General features: G+C 53.3%; 1 protein-coding gene across 1 annotated transcript; it reads right to left on the reverse strand.

Annotated features, from left to right (window-relative positions):
* Positions 1–1,091: 1,091 nt before the first annotated feature.
* On the reverse strand, positions 1,092–5,165 carry TMEM61 (transmembrane protein 61). The gene is made up of 2 exons (XM_040978606.1): positions 4,831–5,165; positions 1,092–1,335 (listed from the first exon to the last, which is right to left on the reverse strand). The coding sequence occupies exons 1-2, from the start codon at positions 5,163–5,165 to the stop codon at positions 1,092–1,094; spliced, it is 579 nt and encodes a 192-aa protein (XP_040834540.1).
* Between the last annotated feature and the right edge of the window lie 13,122 nt (positions 5,166–18,287).

Here is an 18,287-nt window from a genome sequence, read left to right on the forward strand (position 1 = left end):
AGCAGACAGAAGATTTTTGTCTCTCCCTCTCCCTGTATAACTCTAATTTGCAAATAAAATAAATATTTTTAAGAGTACAGGTTGGGATCCGGCATGGGAGCCTAGTGGCTAAAGTCCTCGCTTTGCACACCCAGGGTAACATATGGATGCCGGTTCTAATCCTGGTGGCCCCGCTTCCCATGCAGCTCCCTGCTTACGGCCTAGGAAAGCAGTCGAGGACGGCCCAAAGCCTTGGGACCCTGCACCCACGTGGGAGACCCTGAGGAGTCTCCTGGCTCCAGGCTTTGGACCGGCACAGCTCTGGCTGTTGCAGCCACATGGGGAGTGAATCGTCAGATGGAGGATTTTCCTCTCTGTCTCTCCTCTCTGTAATCTGCCTTTCCAATAAAAATAAAATAAATCGTTAAAAAAAAAGTGCAGGTTGGACTCAATCCCAAGCACTCCTATGGGGGAATGGGTGACCCGGGCAGCAGTTTAACTTGCTGTACCACAGCTCCACCCTAGCGGCTGCTACGTTTATATGATGCTTCGCACTTAGCATGACTCTGCAGCATCAACTGCTGTCATCTCATGTACTCCTCCCACCTTGGCCCTCTGCTGCCACCGCAACCCCCACTTCCCATTTTGCAGATGAGGAAACTGAGGCAGAGAAAAAGAAAGTCACTTGTCCCTGATCACTAAGATGGCACCTGGTGGAACCCACATACAGGCGGTTTGGGTTCAGAGTCCCTGTCCGTGACCTTGTGCAGGCTCTGCCTTTCCCCGTCATTCATGCAGAAGCTCCTGGTGACACAGCACTAACTGCCAGCCACACGAGCATGCCAGTGTGGATAACTGGATAATTATAGCCTCTTTGACATCACGCGTGGCAGAAGAACCTTGCCAGCTGTGCCCCGAAACCCACAGGACCCTGAGACACTGTAAAAGGAGCTTTATTTTGAGCCGTCAGTTTTAGAGGTGGTTTGCTCTGTAGCAATAGATAAATAAAGCAGCATTCAGCATCAAACACTCATGGAGTGGCCTTTCATGGACCAGCCACTGTGCAAGGCACTGGAAAAGGCTCCATGGTTTTGTCTCTGTTTTAAGGGCTGCTAATGACCTGTGCACACAGCATCTGGAACAGGGCTTGTCTCTCCTGAAATGGGATTAAGATCAAGAACAATACTTTCATAGCTGGGAGGGGGAAAGGGTGGTGGGGTCCCGAGCATGGCATCCCCCGGTGCATGGTCCTGCAAGTCTTCCTCCATGGAGTATGCAGGTGGGGCTGGCAGAGCCTCGGCTGGTAAATAGTGCATGACGTCCGCATGTGTGGGCATGGTGACCACCTTCGGGGTCCTAAGGATACAAGAATAGAGCTGTTAGCAGCAAGGCTGGAGAGACCAAGTCCCACCCTGGCCCTCACAGAGCTTTGGCAGGTCATGAAGTCAGAGCCCGTTCCCGTCCTGTGGCCCTGGGGGTCAGGCATTGTGGAGGTCACCAGCCCTTGCTTTGGGCACAAGACTGTGTAAAGTAGGGACCAGTAGGGCATCTACCAACAGGATGGACTGCAGGTGACACAAGACAAGGCAGGCAGGCTCCGGGCTGGCTTGCTCCCAGGTCACCAGCATGGAGCAGGTCTGGCTGTCCAGAATAGGGAGGGGCTGGTGGCAGGAAGCCAACGTGGAGGAGAGGGAAGGTGGGGTAAGAGGGATCAGCGCTGGAACCATGCTGCCACCCCTTCTGTGAGCACCCAAACTTCTGGGACTGGGGACACAGCCTTTCCTCTGCAGGGGGTCTTCTCTGTCCAGCCCCCTGCTGCCCTCAGAGCAGCCCCCAGGGGAGGCAGGCTCACCCCTCTTTGTCACAGAGCAGGTACTGGAGGCCCTGGCTGTGAACCCCACCTGTGAACCACCCCTGCCACCAGGCAGGAGTCCATGGTGGAGGAAGCTGCTGGGGTCAGCCCCTGACGCTGCACCCCCAGCCTCCTTGGAGGAACATGACTCCTGGAGGAGGACAGTGAGGTGAGTTCCATTGCTGTCTGACCTGGATCCTATTCATACCTTCTCTGAGCCTCATTTTCCTCATCTATAAAATGAAGTTCTAACACCCATTTCTCAGATTTAGAGGAGGGAGACACATTGGGCAAGGCTTCAGCAGCCTTCACAAAGCGATGGAGGTGGCACTAAGCCTGCTACAGCTTCCAGCCCCTACCCCACTCACCTGCCGGCCACGCCCCAGGCCCACCCCAGGAGCCAGGCTTTGTGTCAGCTAGGGCCACACCAGCAGGTGACAGCTGGCACAGGGAGGCACAGGCAACCAGGGAGCTGAACCTGGAGCAGGAAGTTTGCTCAGTGGGCAGGTGTGGGTCAGCCCTTGTGCCAGCTGTTGTTGCCACAGTGGCCAGCAGGGCCCACCCAGCCCCGAGTCTCAATGCCAGAACTTGTGGAGCACAAGGCCCCATTGCAAGGTGGCACATCACACACTTCTGGGAGAAGGACTCCATTCACAGCATATTCTGGGTACAGTGGAAGTTCCCCCCAGGCCAGTGTGCACCCCACTCTCTGGGATCCGGTCCAGGGTAGGAGGTCTAGGGCCTGGCACTGGCTCCCCTGCCCCTCAGCAGAGTGAGACAGCAGGGAAATGGGATGAACTCATATTATCCCTGCACCTGCTCTATAATCTCAGCGCATATTCATGACCACTCTGCGAGGTAGTGAGGGGTGGGGAGGACAGCAGCTCTCACCATGGCAGATGAATCAAGATCAGACATCAACTAAGTGATCTGATGTTAAGACCCAAGCTCATTTCCCTAGCTCCCCTTGTCCCCAAGCCCAACTGGAATCTCCACACCTCAGTCCTTCCATCTGTATAGGCTCATCCTTACACAAACGTCGCAGGTGGTCAAGGTTGGCATCTGGATGGGGCTGAGAGCACACCCTAATCCGAAAAGCAAGGCACTAGGCAAGGAGGTGAAATGTGTGTACCTCCTTGGCAGTGTACACCCAGCCCTGGGATTGTCACCTGAGCCATTGCAGAAGGCATGTGTCCAGAGGCTCTCAGAGCAGAGACTGAACCTGGTCTTGAGCACAGCCCGTTGTCTTCACCAAAGCAGGGAGTGGGGCTGTGGGGAGGCCTCTGTCCAGCCACTGCACTTAGGGGGGTGTCAGTCAAGTCAAGAGCGTGCAGGGCATCCAGATGAGATGGGTTTCATCTGCTGTTATGTTCTCAGGACTCTGAACAGGCCCCTGCACACAGGGCAGGTGTTCAATCAAGCATAAAAGCACTCAAGATGAGCAGGTGAACCAATGAGGAAACTGAGGCCCAGCAGGGGTTCAGGATCTGCGCAAACCATCAACCCAGGATGTCCCTGGCTCAGGCCTGGCAGCCAGGTGCCCAGGGCAATAGCAACCCAGGACCCACCATGGGACTGCTGGGGGCCTGGACCAAGGAGGTCTCTGAGATGGGACAAGGAGGATAAGCCACAGCCTCATCACCCAGCTACCCGTTTCTGAGTCTAAGACTTGGGTTCCAGAGCCTCATGCAACCTCCTGGGTGGGCTTCCTGTTAGGCGAGGCAGACCTGGGCTGTGTGCATGCAGGCCCAACAGGGTCCTGGCCTGCTTCCTTCTCACTGCTGCCTGTGAACCAGCTTTTTTCAGTGAAGAAAGGAAGGTTGAGGTGGACCACCCCCAGGGTCCCTATCCTTCCCTACCATAGTCACTTTGCCCTGAAATGCCACTATGGACCCAGGAACCTGTGTTGAAGGAGTCATCCCCTATTGCCTGGGGGAGGAGGGGCGGGCAGGTTGGCAGTGTGCCCTTTAACTGGAGATGGCAGTTCCTCCAGCAGAGGCCAGCTCCTGGAGGTCGCAGTCAGGAGGGAGGTTGGGCTCAGGGCTTCGGGTCTTCTGTCCAGGGCTTGAGCAAAGAGGGAGGAAAGCTCTGCAGCCAGTAGCCCTGCCAGCCTTGGTGACTTGCGCCACAGCCAAGGCCAAGGGCAGGAGGGCAGGAGGTGACCACAATGGCCTCTCTCTGGGAGGCAGCACAGAACCAAGGCACACATGGCACATGTGCTCTCAACAGGCCCAAGCCGGCTCTGGGCTGCAGTTCAGACTTTGAAATCCTTGCGTCTTTGTTTTTATACCGTGTACTTCCCACATGCATTGTGACACATTTCGGTACATACAGAGAACATCACAGAACACAATATGTGCCTGTGGTATTCAAATGTCCTGCGAGAAGCACTGGCTTAATTCAGCATTCTGCCTACAACCCCTAGCCCACCCTGGAGCCTCTGTGCATGCTCTTCTGTGTGCCTCCACCCTGTCTGCCAGAGGAGAAGTTGCCATTGGCTGTGCACCTGTTATGTCCTTGGTCTGGGTTCTACACAGACAGTCTGATTCCACCCTCCCAGAAGCTGCTGTGACAGCAGAAAGGTCCTTTCCCATTCCTTCTTTCCTTCAGAGAAGCAAGCACAGCTTCCCACTGCTGGTTAGGGATAGCCAGGACAGGATCCCAGTGGGGGTGACTCCATGCCTGGGCTTTTACTATCCCTCAGCTACTCTACTCCATGACATGCTGAGCTCAGTAGCCACCTCTCCCTGGAAGCCTGTCTAGATTTCTCCATGACTCCACAAGACCATACCCATCCTTCTCTCACAGCTCTAACAACTACAGCAGTTTGTCATCTGTCTCCCTCCTGGGGGCTTTAAGTTCCTTGGGGGACTACAAAGGTGCTTCCCACATTCCCAGGGCACAAGGCAAAGCCTGCTTCAGAAGAGAAACCTCTTGAGATGTCAGGCTGTGTGACGAGGCATTACCCTGCCCTACATCCCCATTCCTACCCCACTGACCTGCAGCCCTCCTTGTCTGAGGCCTCCGTGGTGGTGAGGTAGTACAAGTGTCTGGAGCAGTGGTACGGGTCCCCCGGGGGTGGCCCCGCTGCCCCAGCCAGGACGGACCACAGCAGGCCGAAGAGCAGCAGCAGACCGCCGACGCCACAGCACAGGAAGCTGACAGATCTGAGCAGGGGACTGGGGGCCGCAGGTGCAGGGTGCTCGGAGGGAGAGCCCTGCTGGACGGGCTGGGCATCCACGTCTCCTTCACTCCACCAGGCGAAGCACAATGTTCCAGTCACCAGCACCACCGTGCCACCGGCCATCATGCAGCATCGGATGGCGGAGGCCATGCGGCGGCCAGCAGAGGCCACGCGGTGCCTGGTGCACATCTGGATACGGCAAAGGAGGGAGAAGAGCGAGTGAGCCCCAGGCCACGACCTGCAGATTGCAAACTCCATACAACCCACAATGGTCCCTAGAGCAGAGCTGGACTAGGTCGATGCTGGACTTGGATTCAGGTCTAAGGTGATAACGATGTGGTGTGTGTGTGCATGGCCAGGCCTATCTCTACACCACTGGGATGGTGCTGTGGGGAGATGTGTGTTTATGTCTTCAGCATGAGCAGTTCTCACTGTCACCTCGCACTCCATGCCACCGTCCTAGAGTACTGGGGTACTGGGGTCATCCCCTCTGCTATGTGTGTGTATGCCTGCATGTGGGTGCTCGCCCCCTAGGGATTTCCGCCCCATTTCCCCCACTAAAGGCAGGGCAGCTGCCTCCTGGTGTGCATCCCACTGTGCACAGTGATTTGCTTTATTATGGCTCAGGCTGGGGCTGGCAACCAGCAGGGGTTCAGCTACCCACCACCTTGCAGAGAAGTGGTCTTTAGGCAGTAACTGTGCCCTCACACGGGGCAGACAGCTAGTAGGGCAGAAGAGGCACAAAGCTCCATAAACCCAGAAAGACCTGTCCCCAACCCTGCCACCGAGAAAACATGGAAACCCAGTCAGTTTGAACGCAGAGCAGACCGCTCACAAGCCACCGGGGCCACCCTTACAGGAAAGGTCCAGGTCGGAGCCAAGAACGCTTACCCTGTTCCAGGGCGCAGCTGAGGCGTCCAGACAATCTGGTGCGAGCTGGGCGCTGGCTCCGGGCCCTCGGAGGCTTCTTGGCCCTGCGACCTAGGAGCTGCGCCAACCTGCGGGCAGCGGTCCCTCCCGGCCACGCGCCGCTCTCCGGCTGCGGCCGACCGCCCCGCGCAGGTGAGCCCGGCTTCGCTGCCGGCACCGGTCGGGGCACGCTTCTCCAGGACGTGGCGCCTGTGATGCCCTCGGCTCCTGAGGTGACCGCCCGGGCAGGGCTTGGGCGGGCAGCAGCCGGCCCCCCGGGGCAGCCCCCACCTATCCCCCCGAGCCGCGTCTTCTTGAGGCACAAGTCTCGCAGCCGACTGCGGGCAGCCAAGGTGTGGGCGGCTCCAGGTGCCCTGCCGCCCGCCCCACCCGAACTTAAAGCGACGGCGCCACCTGTCCTGGCGAGAGAGGCAGGGCGCGACCAGGCCGCTTCTGACCGGAATCCCCGAGATCGGTGCGGGTCATCAGTCCTTCGGGAGGGTGGGAGGCAAACCTGGAAAACCGGGAGTTGGGGGCAGCTAGAGGAGCCCTGAGCCCAGGCCTCGTCATTCCCATTCCACAAAGAGGAAAACAGGCCGAAAGAGGCTTCAGCGCATCTGTAACTGGGCGGCGTTTGCTTCTCCCTGTGGCCTGACTGAGAGTAAAGTCCCCAGCCCTCTAGGGCTGAGCAGCAGGCTTTCTGGGGAGGAAGACCAGCTGTTACTGCCTCCTGGTTGTCGCTGTGAGCAAGGGGAAGGCCAGGGAGAAGAGAAGGGGGCTGCGTAGCTGTGACCCGCTGCTCCCTGCCCTGCCTTAGCCGGTGTCCCCAACATGCATCTTCCGCTTCATGAAGGAGTGAGGTAGTGCTGGTTGTTGGTTAAAGGCAGCTTGTGAGGACAAGTGATGGAAGAGCGTGGAGGAAGGGGCAGCTCTACACGTGTGTGCAATAGACGGAAGGAGAGAGCAAGAGGCAGAGAGAGAGCGCTTTTATGGGAGGGCACCTGAATGAACAAGTGGTGATGGGAGGCAGTGTCTGAGCAGTTGTCTGCTTCCAAAGCCTGGGCAGAAACACTTGTGTGAGCAGAAGGGGCTCAGCTTCTGGCTTTTATCTGTTTCTGCTGCTCCAACGAATTAGGGGGCCGGAATCAGACTGCCCTGAGCCATGTCAGGGATTACTCCTAGGGTTTAGGATGCCCACCTCCTCTCCCAGCCCAAAACACAAAAGATGTGAGCAGCCTGGTTCCAGGAGTAGCTGGAACTCAGGGAGGGACCACTATGACCTCGGAGTCTCAGCCTGATGGCTCAACAGGCTAATCCTCTATCTGTGAGCCCTGGCATCTCACATGGGTGCCAGTTCCTGGCTGCTCCACTTCCCATCCATCTCTCTGCTTGTGGTCTGGGGAGGCACAGGAGGATGGCCCAAGTCCTTGGAACTTTGAACCCATGAATCAGACCCTAAAGAAACTCCTGACTTCTGACTTTGGATGGGCTCAGCTTTGGCTATTATGCTCTTTGTTGAGTGAAGGGTGGAAGATCTTTTTTTGGTCTTTCCTTCTCTTTGTAGATATGCCTTTCCAAAACAAAAAAACAACAAAAAAACAAAAAAAGCCCTCTCAGCATCCAGTGGCAGGGCCCAGGCCCAGGCGCCCAGGCTCCTGTGTCTAAGGACACCTTGCACACCAGGGCCTCCGGCCACAGAAGTGCTTCCCTGGTAGCTGACATCTCCATGCCTGTGTGTGCAGTCTGTGTGAACAAAAGCAGGCTCAGAGAGGGACCTGGCTGTGGGCAGTCCCACAGGGCTCAGAAGCAGTTCAGCTGAGCCAGGGGCTGGGTAGGTTTTGACTTTGCCCAATCTAGAGGTGGGTACCATCTCTTCCCTGGACCAAAGGCCCTGGGTGCTTGTGAGCTCAGGGAGATGTGAGTGGGAAGCTGAGGCCTTGGATCACTCAGCCACACTTGTCCTGCTGAGGGAAGGCAACCGTACAGAGTGCTAAGTCCATCAGTTGCCAAAATGTGCCCTCCCAGGACCTAGTGGGTAAGAGGTCACATCACAGCACCTGGGTCCTTCCCAGCTCTGTCTCCATGCTCCAGGCTCCTGCTAGTGCACACCCTGGGAGGTAGCAGGTGGTGTCTCCAGCAGCTGAGCTCCTGCCATGCACGAGGGTGACTCGGACTGCGTTCCTGGCTCCCAACTTCGGCCCCACCCAACTCTGAAAACATGGGCAGTGAACTAGCAAGTGGCAGTGCTGTGTGTGTGTGTATGTGTGTCCTCCCTCATTCCAGGCTGAGGTCCAGGAATAGGCAGGATGTGTCACTCAGGCCCTGCACAAACTGGAGTCCCCTGGCCCAGGGTGGAAACTTGGGCCACCCAGGGTGTTGGCCAAGTGGTGATTTCGTTACTGCCTCAGCCACTCCCAGGCTGGACGAGGTGCCATGCCCTTCTCTTGCAGTGGCCATCTTTTTGTAAAACAGAAACAATGGAAGTTCCTTTCCAGGGTTGCCATCAGGGTTCAGTAAAGTTCCCATTCCCTGGGAGCTGGCATGGCTCTGGTCTCCTGTGACACAGTGGCCATGTTTAAGGATTTCCCCTGGTTCATGGTGACAACCCCAGGAACAGGAGCAGGTATGACATTGCTTACACCTGCTGTGCCCAGCCAGACCCAGCCCAGCTGGAAGCACAGCGACCAGGAGTTCCTTGGGACCCAGAGAGCTGGGCTGTTCTTCTGACTCCATCTTCCTCCCCATCTCTCAGATGAACTGATGCAGCTGTGAAGACAGCCAGATGTGCAGATGAACTCACAGGCCAGGGTGTACCTGCAGATGCTCCTTGAACAAGTATCCTGAATCTCCCCTGCAATCAGCTGGGGTACTTGGAGCAAAAAATTGGTCACCTCTAGGGGTGGGCAGGGTAGAGGGCTTTCCCTGGCCCTCCAGCTGAGTCACAGAAGTTTGCAGACAAGGGCTTTGCCCATGTTTCTCAGAAAGGAAGTGGGGAAGTGGTTGAAGTCCACATTGGTTGGATCTTCCAGACCCTGTGTTTTTTCCATTTTTGCTGTGTCTTTGGTTTCCCCATTGTAGCCCAGGATGCTATTACTGCCTCTCCCTGGCCCATCTGTCCCCAACGCTGTCTTCCCTTCATGCTATACCCACTTGAGATTCCAAACCAGCATCCCAACCGGTCTGGCACCTGCCTAAAATCTCAACTCCTGAACATCCAGGCTCAGAGCCCATGTTCCTGGCCACCTGCAACCTTATTTCCTGTGCGCCCCACTGTGTCACCCTGTATGTCACTGTTCTTCACTGCGTCACAGGTGGAGTGCCTGCCTGCTCACCTGGTAAACTCATGCATGTTCCCAAAAGCTCAGGTCACAGGTCACAGATTACAGGTTACCTCCTCTGTGTGATTTGGTGACGAGGTCCCTCTTCCAGGCTCCCTAAGAAGCTAACACAGCCCTAAGCGTTCTGAAAGCAAAGCCACATGCCTTCCTGCTTTTGTTTCCAGTGAGAGGGAATGCCTAGGCATGGCAGTAGGAAATTTCAACAAGTGAAAATAAAGCAGAGCTACTCCACTTCTGATCTGACTCCTTGTTTAAGGTCTAGGAAAGCAGCAGAGGACAACCCAAAATCTTGGGCCCTGCGTCCACATGGGAGACCCAGAAGAAACTTCTGGCTCCCAGCTTCAGATCAGCTCAGCTCTGGCTGTTGTGGCCATCTGGGGAGTGAACTAGCAGATGGAAGGCCTTCTGTCTCCTCTTCTCTGTAAAATCTGCCTTTTATATAAAAATAAGTAAGTTTAAAAATTATTTTTCATTGATCACAATCCACTATAAACATCTTTCTGTTTCTCACTGTACTCTAAGTAGCTGCCAGTGTATCCAGCTCCCCTATGGACAGCTTCTTGAAGGCAGTGGATGTCTCATGTCCTGTCCTTGTCCCTTTTGCCCTCACAGTGCAGTACATACGTGCCTGCCCTGGCCCGTGGCTTGGGCATGGGACATACTACGAAGCTTTTTTGCCTCCTGCCTCTACAGGGAGGGAGGAGCTCAGGAGAGAGGAGTCACCTCAAGATCTGCCAGCAGTGCAGCCCATCTGGTAAGGTCAAGGACACAAGAAAATTCTACAGCATTCACATGTAAGCACCCATAGTATTATATTGGAATGTGGCCATTCTTTAAGTGTTAGTTTATGCTATGATGTCAGAATTAGATAGAGGGACAGAAACCACATGGTTCATCCCCACAAGCCCAAAACATTTACTATCTGCAGAGTATTTATTGTCTGCAGAGAACGCGGCTCCTGCTCTGGTCTGCACCTGCAGCCCGCCCTCTGCCAGGTGTCTGTTCTGGACATAGAGTCTGTCATTCTGACATTTACAGGGAGACACTCTTAAGTGTCTATGTGGAGAAACCTGTGGCCCTTGATAAGCAGCAGGCAGCTGCTGACTTTCCAAATGCCAATCATCATGCTGGCACCTCGCATCCTTAACTCATTGAGGTTCCAAGTACCTCTCCAGGGTGGGATATTTCCCTGTCACAGCTTTACTGAGATATAAGCCACAGACCAGGAGAACCACCCATCTTATTTAGTTATTTTTGAAGATTTATTTATTTTTATTGTAAAGGCAGATATAGAGAGGAGGAGATACAGAGAAGAAGATCTTCCATCCACTAATTCATTCCCCAGGTGACTGCAACGGCCAAAGCTGCACCGATCAGAAGCTAGGAGCCAGGAACTTCTTCCAAGTCTCCCATGTGGGTGCAGGATCCCAAGGCTTGGGCCATCCTCGACTGCTTTCCCAGGCCACAAGCAGGAAGCTGGATGGGAAGCAGGGCTGCTGGGATCAGAACTGGCGCCCATATGGGATCCTGGTGGCGCATTCAAGACAAGAACTTTAGTCACTAGGCCACCACACTGGGCCAGAGAACCACCCATTTTAAAGTGTACCACTCAGTGGCTTTTGTACCCTCATGGAGTGACATGTCCATCATTATCATCTATTTTAGAATATTTTCATGCCCACCCCCTCCAAAGCAACCCACAGTTTTACTGCCACATCCTAATTCCTTCATCCATGTAGCCCAGGCAGTCACTAACCCACTTCCTGTCTGTGGATTTATATGTTCTTGACCTTTCATACAAATGAAAATGTATACAATGTAGGGGTTTTTTGTTTGTTTGTTTTGTTTTTGTTTTTGTTTCTTTGGCAGCACAGAGAAGACCTCTTTCTCTGTCATTCTGTCTTTCAAATCAATAATTCAATCTTGAGGGAAAAACCCTCGGTTCCATCCAGTACCAAGCTCCATACCCTCCCACCTCAGAGTATGTGTGAAAATGCAGAATGGTGCAGAGTCCTCTGAACCATACCCCTCTTAAAATGCCATGTCCTTGACAACAAGCCTCTTTGTTTCATCTGCTGTGTCCCAAAAAGTTCCAGTGCCTGGGAGAGGATCAGCAGATAACTAAGCTCCATTAGCCAAATGAAGGGGAAGCAGCCCCAGGCGGGGCCTCAAGGGTGGGAGAGTGAAGGGCTTGGGAGGTCCCCCAAGACTCCTGTGGGGTCCAGGATGAGTCTTTGGCCCCAGCTGGATAACAGGATGTGCCCTTGCGGAGCCCCGACCTTGATGGCTGGCGGGCATCCCTGGTGGCGCTGCTGGTTCCTGTGACTTGGTGCTGGCTGACAATCTGTTTGCAGAGCGGCTAGGAGCTGGGTCCTCAGAGTTCATGGTTTCAGAAAGGAAGCTGCAGTATGTGAGGAAGCAAAGGACACTGCTTCCTTAGGAGGCAGTCGCTGGCTATTCTGGGCAGGTCCCAGGTAGCCAGTGGCCTGGGAGCTCGACGCCTGGGGCTGGCAGGACGAGGAGGCCTTGGGGGCTAGCCGCTTGTGAAGGTGGGGCTGGCAGCATCCTTGACTTCCACACTCTGGGAAAAAGCCTGAGTCCCTCTGTTGACAGACTCTGGAAAGATATGGCAGGTCTGGAGGCGGTTGCTGAGAGCCAGACCTGACCTAGAGTGGGCAGGAGGAGAGTTGGACAGGAGGTGTTGGGTTTAGCCTTGACTAATGGCAGTGATGGTGGACTTGGCAGAGTCTGCCTGCTCTCAACATCAGAGTCCCTATCTGTAAGATGTTGGGGGTCCTTCTGAATTTGGGGACTCTGCTCTCTTTCTTCCTCCCTTCAATCTCTTCTTCACCCTTAGACTTACCAGCAAGTCGCCACCCAAAGCAGACGGACACCCTGTACTGCATTTCGTTATTGAGTCAGTGCTGCTACTGCTTCTTCTTAAAAACAAAATTATTTATTTGTTTGTGTAAACCACAAGTAGAGGGAGAGACAGAGAAAAAACAAAAGGTCTTCCGTTCTCTGGTTCACTCCCCATGTGGCCACAGCATCCTGGACTTGCTCAAGCCAAAGCCGGGAGCCAGGAAGCCTCTTCCAGGTCTCCCATGTGGGTGGAAGGGACCCAAGCACTTGAGCCATCTTGTGATGTTTTTGCCAGGCTGTTAGCAGGAAGCTGGTTTGGAAATGGAACAGCTGGGACACAAACCAGTGACCATATGAAATGCCAGCACCACAGGTGGCATCTCTGCCTGCTATGCCACAGTGCCAGTCCTGAGCCTCCATCTCCCCATCAGTAATCCAGATGGTCGTGATGTGATGTGACTGGCAGGAGGATGCTGAGGCCTGAGACTCCAGCCATGGTCGCAGCAGTACAGGGCATGCTGTGACAGCTCTGGCCACCTGCTGCAGCAGAGGTCCTTCTGGCCATCACAGCAGCCATGGCTAGTCCCCACGTGACAGCCTGGTCCATGCACCTACCTTCCTTGTACCACCAAACACCACCTCTTCCAGGTGCCAGAAACCAGCTGAAAATATCCAGAATGGCTGCAGACTCTGCCCCATGATGGCCTCTACATCATTACAATAAATTACCATGGCTAAAAAGTAAAATGATCAAAAACATCCCCCTCTTTGAATATTCAGTTCCCCTACCCTAGACATCCTCTATGCTCTCTGACTGTAAAGGACAGCCCTGGGCCAGCGTTGTTGCACAATGGTTAAACTGCTCCCTGCAGCACAGCATCCCATGGAGGCACAGGTTTGAGCATCAGATGCTCCGTTCCGTTCCAGCACCCTGATTTCAGGTTGACTGTTTGGGTGGATGGAAGATCTCTGTCTTTCTGCCTCTCCTTCTCTCTAACTCTGCCTTTCAAATAAATAAATATCTTTAGGAAAAAATATTTTAAATTCGAAAAAGACCTTAACCTTGTTGAGGTTTTTTTCTCTGTTCATCTCTTTCTCCTTTTGCTTTTTAATTTGCCTATACTTTCTTTTAAAAAGATTGATCCATTGATCAATTGGTTGATTTAAGTGATAGCGTCTACAGAGACAGGCAAGACAAAGATATCTTCTATCATCTGGTTCACTCCCCAGATGACTGAAATGATCAGAGCTGAACCAGTCCAAAGCCAGGAGCCTCATTCATGTCCCACTTGGGTGCAGGGCCCAAGTATTTGGCCCATCTTCAGCTGCTTTCCCAGTCCATTAGCAAGGAACTAGATGGGAAGTGGAGCATTGGAGACTTGAACTGGCATCCAGATGGGATGCCAGTATTGCAGCTGGAGGCCTCTTTCCACTACAGCTCTGGCTCCTACACTTCTTTCTTGAGTGTATACCTTTCCTTTGCTTTCACTGCAACCTGTTTTCTTGTGTGCCTTTATGCTTTCACCTGGAACTCTCAATGCATGAAGGAAGGAGCCTGGAGCCCACTGCCCACAACATTCAGCACAGATTAGATCAGTGCAGGGGCAGTGGGGAAAGCTCTAAATGTGGAGGTCGGACCTGACTTCACATGATTAGGTTATCTGACCCTTCCACAGTTGGCTGGAAGGACCGGCCCACCTGCTCTGCCCCTGTCCGTGACACCCTGGGACTCTGGCACTGGTTTCCTTAGGTCATTTTGCTAACAACTCCAGGATGTGTTCAGTTCTTCTCACTCTGGAAGCTCCAAGACCATCCTCTGCAACAATTAAAGTCCCCATTCATCACTGTGACTCTCCCAGCAACTGGAGAACATGTGGCCCGCTGGAGCCTCTACTGTACTACTTTAGACAGAAAAGGTAAGGCTGTGTTCACATGTCTCCTAAGAGAGCCAACAACTTTTCTGAATGCAGCTGAAACACCTGTTGTCATTAACATCTGGTCCGCAAACCACTCAGGATTCCCACCTAAGAATATTGGCTTAGGTGGACTTTGCACACTAGGTTACTGCACAGTACTTTCAAAGAACATGACTGGGATGCAATTACACTAAAGTGATGTTTTACGTACAAATTGAATGCAAGTACCACTTAGCAGGGCAGGGAAGCAGGCCAAGGCGTCACCCACATTCCCCTGGGAGTGCTGCTTTATGACTGTTGGTTTCACCCTCTCCTGAGTCACATCAGGGGATGGGCCATGCTAACCACTCACCACGCTCATTGTCACTGGCACACCTATCATCTCATCAGCCCCCAGCACCTCAATACTTTGGTTCTAGGTCTCAAAATTCCCAGGGCTGATCACTTGAGCCAGGCAGTTAGATCCTGTGGTCGAGGTGACACACTTGGGTTCACCCCTCATCTGTCAGAGATGCCATGGTTTGAGTGTCACGTGACAAGCTTTGTAACTGGGAGTGTGAGACCTTTAAGAGGTGATGAGGTCGAGGGTGCCACCGTCATGATGGATTGAGGTCGAGGGTGCCACCATCATGATGGATTGAGGCCGTTATTGCAGGAATGGACTGGTTTCTCAGGGAGTGGCTTTGTCATAAAAGCCACCTCCAGCTTCCTCAGATCTCCTTTTTAAAGATTTACTTATTTATTTGAGAGGCAACCTGGCAGAGAGAAAGAGAGATGTTCTGTCCACCAATTCCTTCCCCCAAGTGGCCATAGTGACCAGAGCTGGGCCAGGCCAAAGGCAGGAGGCAAGAGCAAGGATTTCCCTCTGAGCTCCCACGTGGGGGCAGGAGCCCAAGCACTCAGCTTTCTTCTTGTTCTCATGTGCTGTGTGGCAGGGTGGCAACGAAGCAGAAAGGCCTTGGTTGGACATCAGCACCTAGAGACTGAACTTTCCAATCTCTAGACTGTTATCAGAGTGAATCTCTCATTTTATCAACAACCTCCCCATGGGCCAGCAGAAGAAAGCATTTACAACATAGGAGAAGGGCAACTGAGCCAGGCAGGCCTGGCGTGGCAGCGTCTGCCTGTTTTACCTTAGTGCTGGGGCTCATTTTCCACTGGGGGCTGTGTGCTGCTTTGAGGATTGGATAAAAGCCACAGTGCCCTCTTCCTAGAAAAAATAAGCATCCTTGTAAAACTCCATACATGTGTCAAGGGATCTTTAGACCTTCTCAAGTTCAGCTCTGGACTTCAAGTTCAGAACTCATGCCTGGGGTCATTGTCTTTGGCCTGGCTCTCAAGACCTGGCATGATCTGGCCCAGTCACTCTGCACTGCCTCCTGGCCCCTCTTCTCCAGCCAGGCCCTTCACAGGGACCAATGCTCCTGTTCCCCGCCCCCCTGCCACCTTTTGAGTTCATGCTGTACCCAGCTCATGGGGGGCTGCACACAGAATCACACCTGTTCCACTCTGTCCAAGCCCAGTTGCAGATTCAAACTGCCTCTAGTGCCTCCCAAACAGCAGTACCAACAATTCCTGAGAAGGCTCCAGAATGTTCTGGAAGCTTTCCAAGGAGTCACAGCAGTCTAAACCACAAACATTTATGAAAAGCAGTTTTTGGCCATCTCCCAGTAGATATCATTGTGGTCTGGGCACACTGAGCCAAACCTAGCCCACCGTCTATTTTTGTACAGCCTGTGAGCTAGGAATAGTTTTGACATTTTTGACTGGTTGGAGAGAAGGAGAAGTAAAAAAAAAAATGCATTTAAAAAAAGATTTATCTATTTTTATTGGAAAGGCGGATATATAAAGAGGAGAGACAGAGAGGAAGATCTTCTGTTCAATGATTCACTCCCCAAGCGACTGCAATGGCTGGAGCTAAGCCAATCTGAAGCCAGAAGCCTCTTCCAGGTCTCCCATGTGGGTGCAGGGTCCCAAGGCTCTGGGCTGTCCTCGACTGCTTTCCCAGGCCACACGTAGGGAACTAGATGGGCAGCAGGACCGCTGGGATTAGAACCAGCACCCATATGGGATCCTGGCACATTCAAGGCGAAGACCTTAACTGCTACGCTATCATGCCAGGCCCAAGAATGCCTTCTTTTAAGACTTATTTATTTTTATTGGAAAGACAGATTTACAGAGAGAACGAGAGACAGACAGAGAAAGCTCTTCCTTCCACTAGTTCACTCCTCAAATGACCTCAATGGCCAGAGCTGAGCCAATCTGAAGCCAGGATCCAGGAGCTTCTTCTGGATCTCCCATGTAGGTGCAGGATTCCAAGGCTTTGGGCCATCCTGCTCTGCTTTCCCAGACCATTAACAGTGAGCAGGATGGGAAGTAGCACAGGCAAGACACAAACTGGCACCTATTTGGGATGCTGGCAATTGCAAGGTGAAGGATTAGCATGTTGAGTCATAGCACTGGCCCCAAGAATGACATTTTATGACCCATGGAAATTACATGAAATTTCCAAGCTGGTGTCCATAAGGAATTTTATTGGACCCAAGCACACTCATTCATTTGCATATCATCTGTAGCTGCTTTTATGCTGGAAAAATTTGGGAGCTTTGACCACGTGACCTAGCAAGTCTAAACTGTTTGCTATCTGGACTTTTGTAGTAAAGGTTTGAAGACCTCCATCCTAGACATTTCAACTTGCTACTGTATTTTGTGGAAAGTAAGATGCTGTCAATCGTATGGCACCAAGTCAGAGATGTCACTGCCAGCTGGACCCCTGCCAGCCAGCTTTGTGTTACTACACCAGGATCCCAAGGACAAGCTAGTCACCAAGTTGGGAAGCATGTGGGGCTCACAGCTTTGCAGAGTCCCAGACCAAGCCTGGGTGGGCCCCGTGGCTCTGTCCATCTGACGAGGCTGGCCATGGCAGTGTTGGAAGGACCAGGAGGTGAGCAGGAAGCAGCAAAGAGCTGGTCCTGGCTTAGGCTGCCTTCCAAAGGCTATACCCCAGCCCTGTGAGCTAAGGACTACTCACCACAATCCCCTCCCCACTGGCAGTGTGGTTAGACACAGCCCTCCAACTCTTAGCACCATCAGTTTGCATGACTCCTAGGTCTAGCCATCACCTTGGGAGTCATAGCCTTTAGAAACGCTAACACAGACGTTGATACTGAATCCCAGGGTTCAAACTGAAGCGGACAATGCCTGCCTCTTTGGAATCAGTTCAACAAATCATGCCTGGGTAGTTAATGTCGACCACAGCCGAACACCACTCACTGGTACACACTAAAGCTAGAGCTGGGGACCTACCTGGCAGAGCTGGATCACAGTAACCTCCAGTGAGAGTCAGAACAGGGAATGTGTAATGTTAGGCTGGGTCATGACACTAACCAGCACGTTAAAAAACCAGGTCTGGGGCAGATTCTGTGTAGGAGTATATGGACCCACCCCTATGGAACTACAGTTTCTGCCAGTTTTCTTAAAAGCTGGGGGTGGTGACGGGCTGAGCTAGGCATGACCATGGAACACTTCAATACTCATGGGTACTGGGATTGGGTACAGGCCGGGCTGGTCCAGGCTGCAGCACCACAGGCACATCCAAGAATGGGGTGTGGGGTGGGCCAAGCTGAAACATTCACCAGTTCGTACATACTCCAGTATGGAGGGGGCAGACTATGCCAGGTAAGAAACTTGTATCTGCTGGCATGACCTGGGCCATGTGAGGTCTGGGAGTGGACCTGGTGGGGGAGCTTGCAAAACTCTGATGGGCCTAATAGCTCTTGCGGTGAGCATGTGACTTAGGCCTGGGTATTGGTCAGGCTTGGCAGGGTAGCTCCACCTGTCAGCAGGCATGTGGGTTGGTTCGGGGGGCAGGGGGAGGTGGACCAGGCAGGACGAGGTCAAACAGCCCACTGGCAAGTGCAGGAGCCAGGTTGGAGTGTGGGTCATGCCAGGCTAGGCTATCACACCTATTGGTTTACAAGAATTAGGGTTGGAGTAGGCTGGGTAGGGCAGGGCTGCAGTATCCACCAGTGAGAGTTGGAACTGGGGATAGATTGGGCCAGGCCAGGCTGAAGTATCCAGTGGCAAAGACATCGAGCTTGGGTTATGCCAAGCTCGATCAGAGCAACCACTTGCAAATGCACGATCTGTGGCTAGAAATAGATCTGGTCAGGGAGAAAAGGATATGCCCTGGCTGGGTGTAGTTCCCACTGGTGAATGTGAAGACCAGAATGGGGTGGCAGTATGGG

Source organism: Ochotona curzoniae, unplaced genomic scaffold (genome assembly GCF_017591425.1).
Source record: "Ochotona curzoniae isolate NIBS_2020 unplaced genomic scaffold, NIBS_Ocur_1.0 contig_291, whole genome shotgun sequence".
In the NCBI taxonomy this organism is placed as follows: domain Eukaryota; kingdom Metazoa; phylum Chordata; class Mammalia; order Lagomorpha; family Ochotonidae; genus Ochotona; species Ochotona curzoniae.

Coding starts and splice junctions, on each gene's coding strand:
- TMEM61 (XM_040978606.1), bottom strand. CDS start 5,165: ATGGCCTCCGCCATCCGATGCTGCATGATGGCCGGTGGCACGGTGGTG. Junction 1,336..4,830: donor TCAGACAAGGAGGGCTGCAG/GTCAGTGGGGTA, acceptor TTGTATCCTTAG/GACCCCGAAGGTGGTCACCA.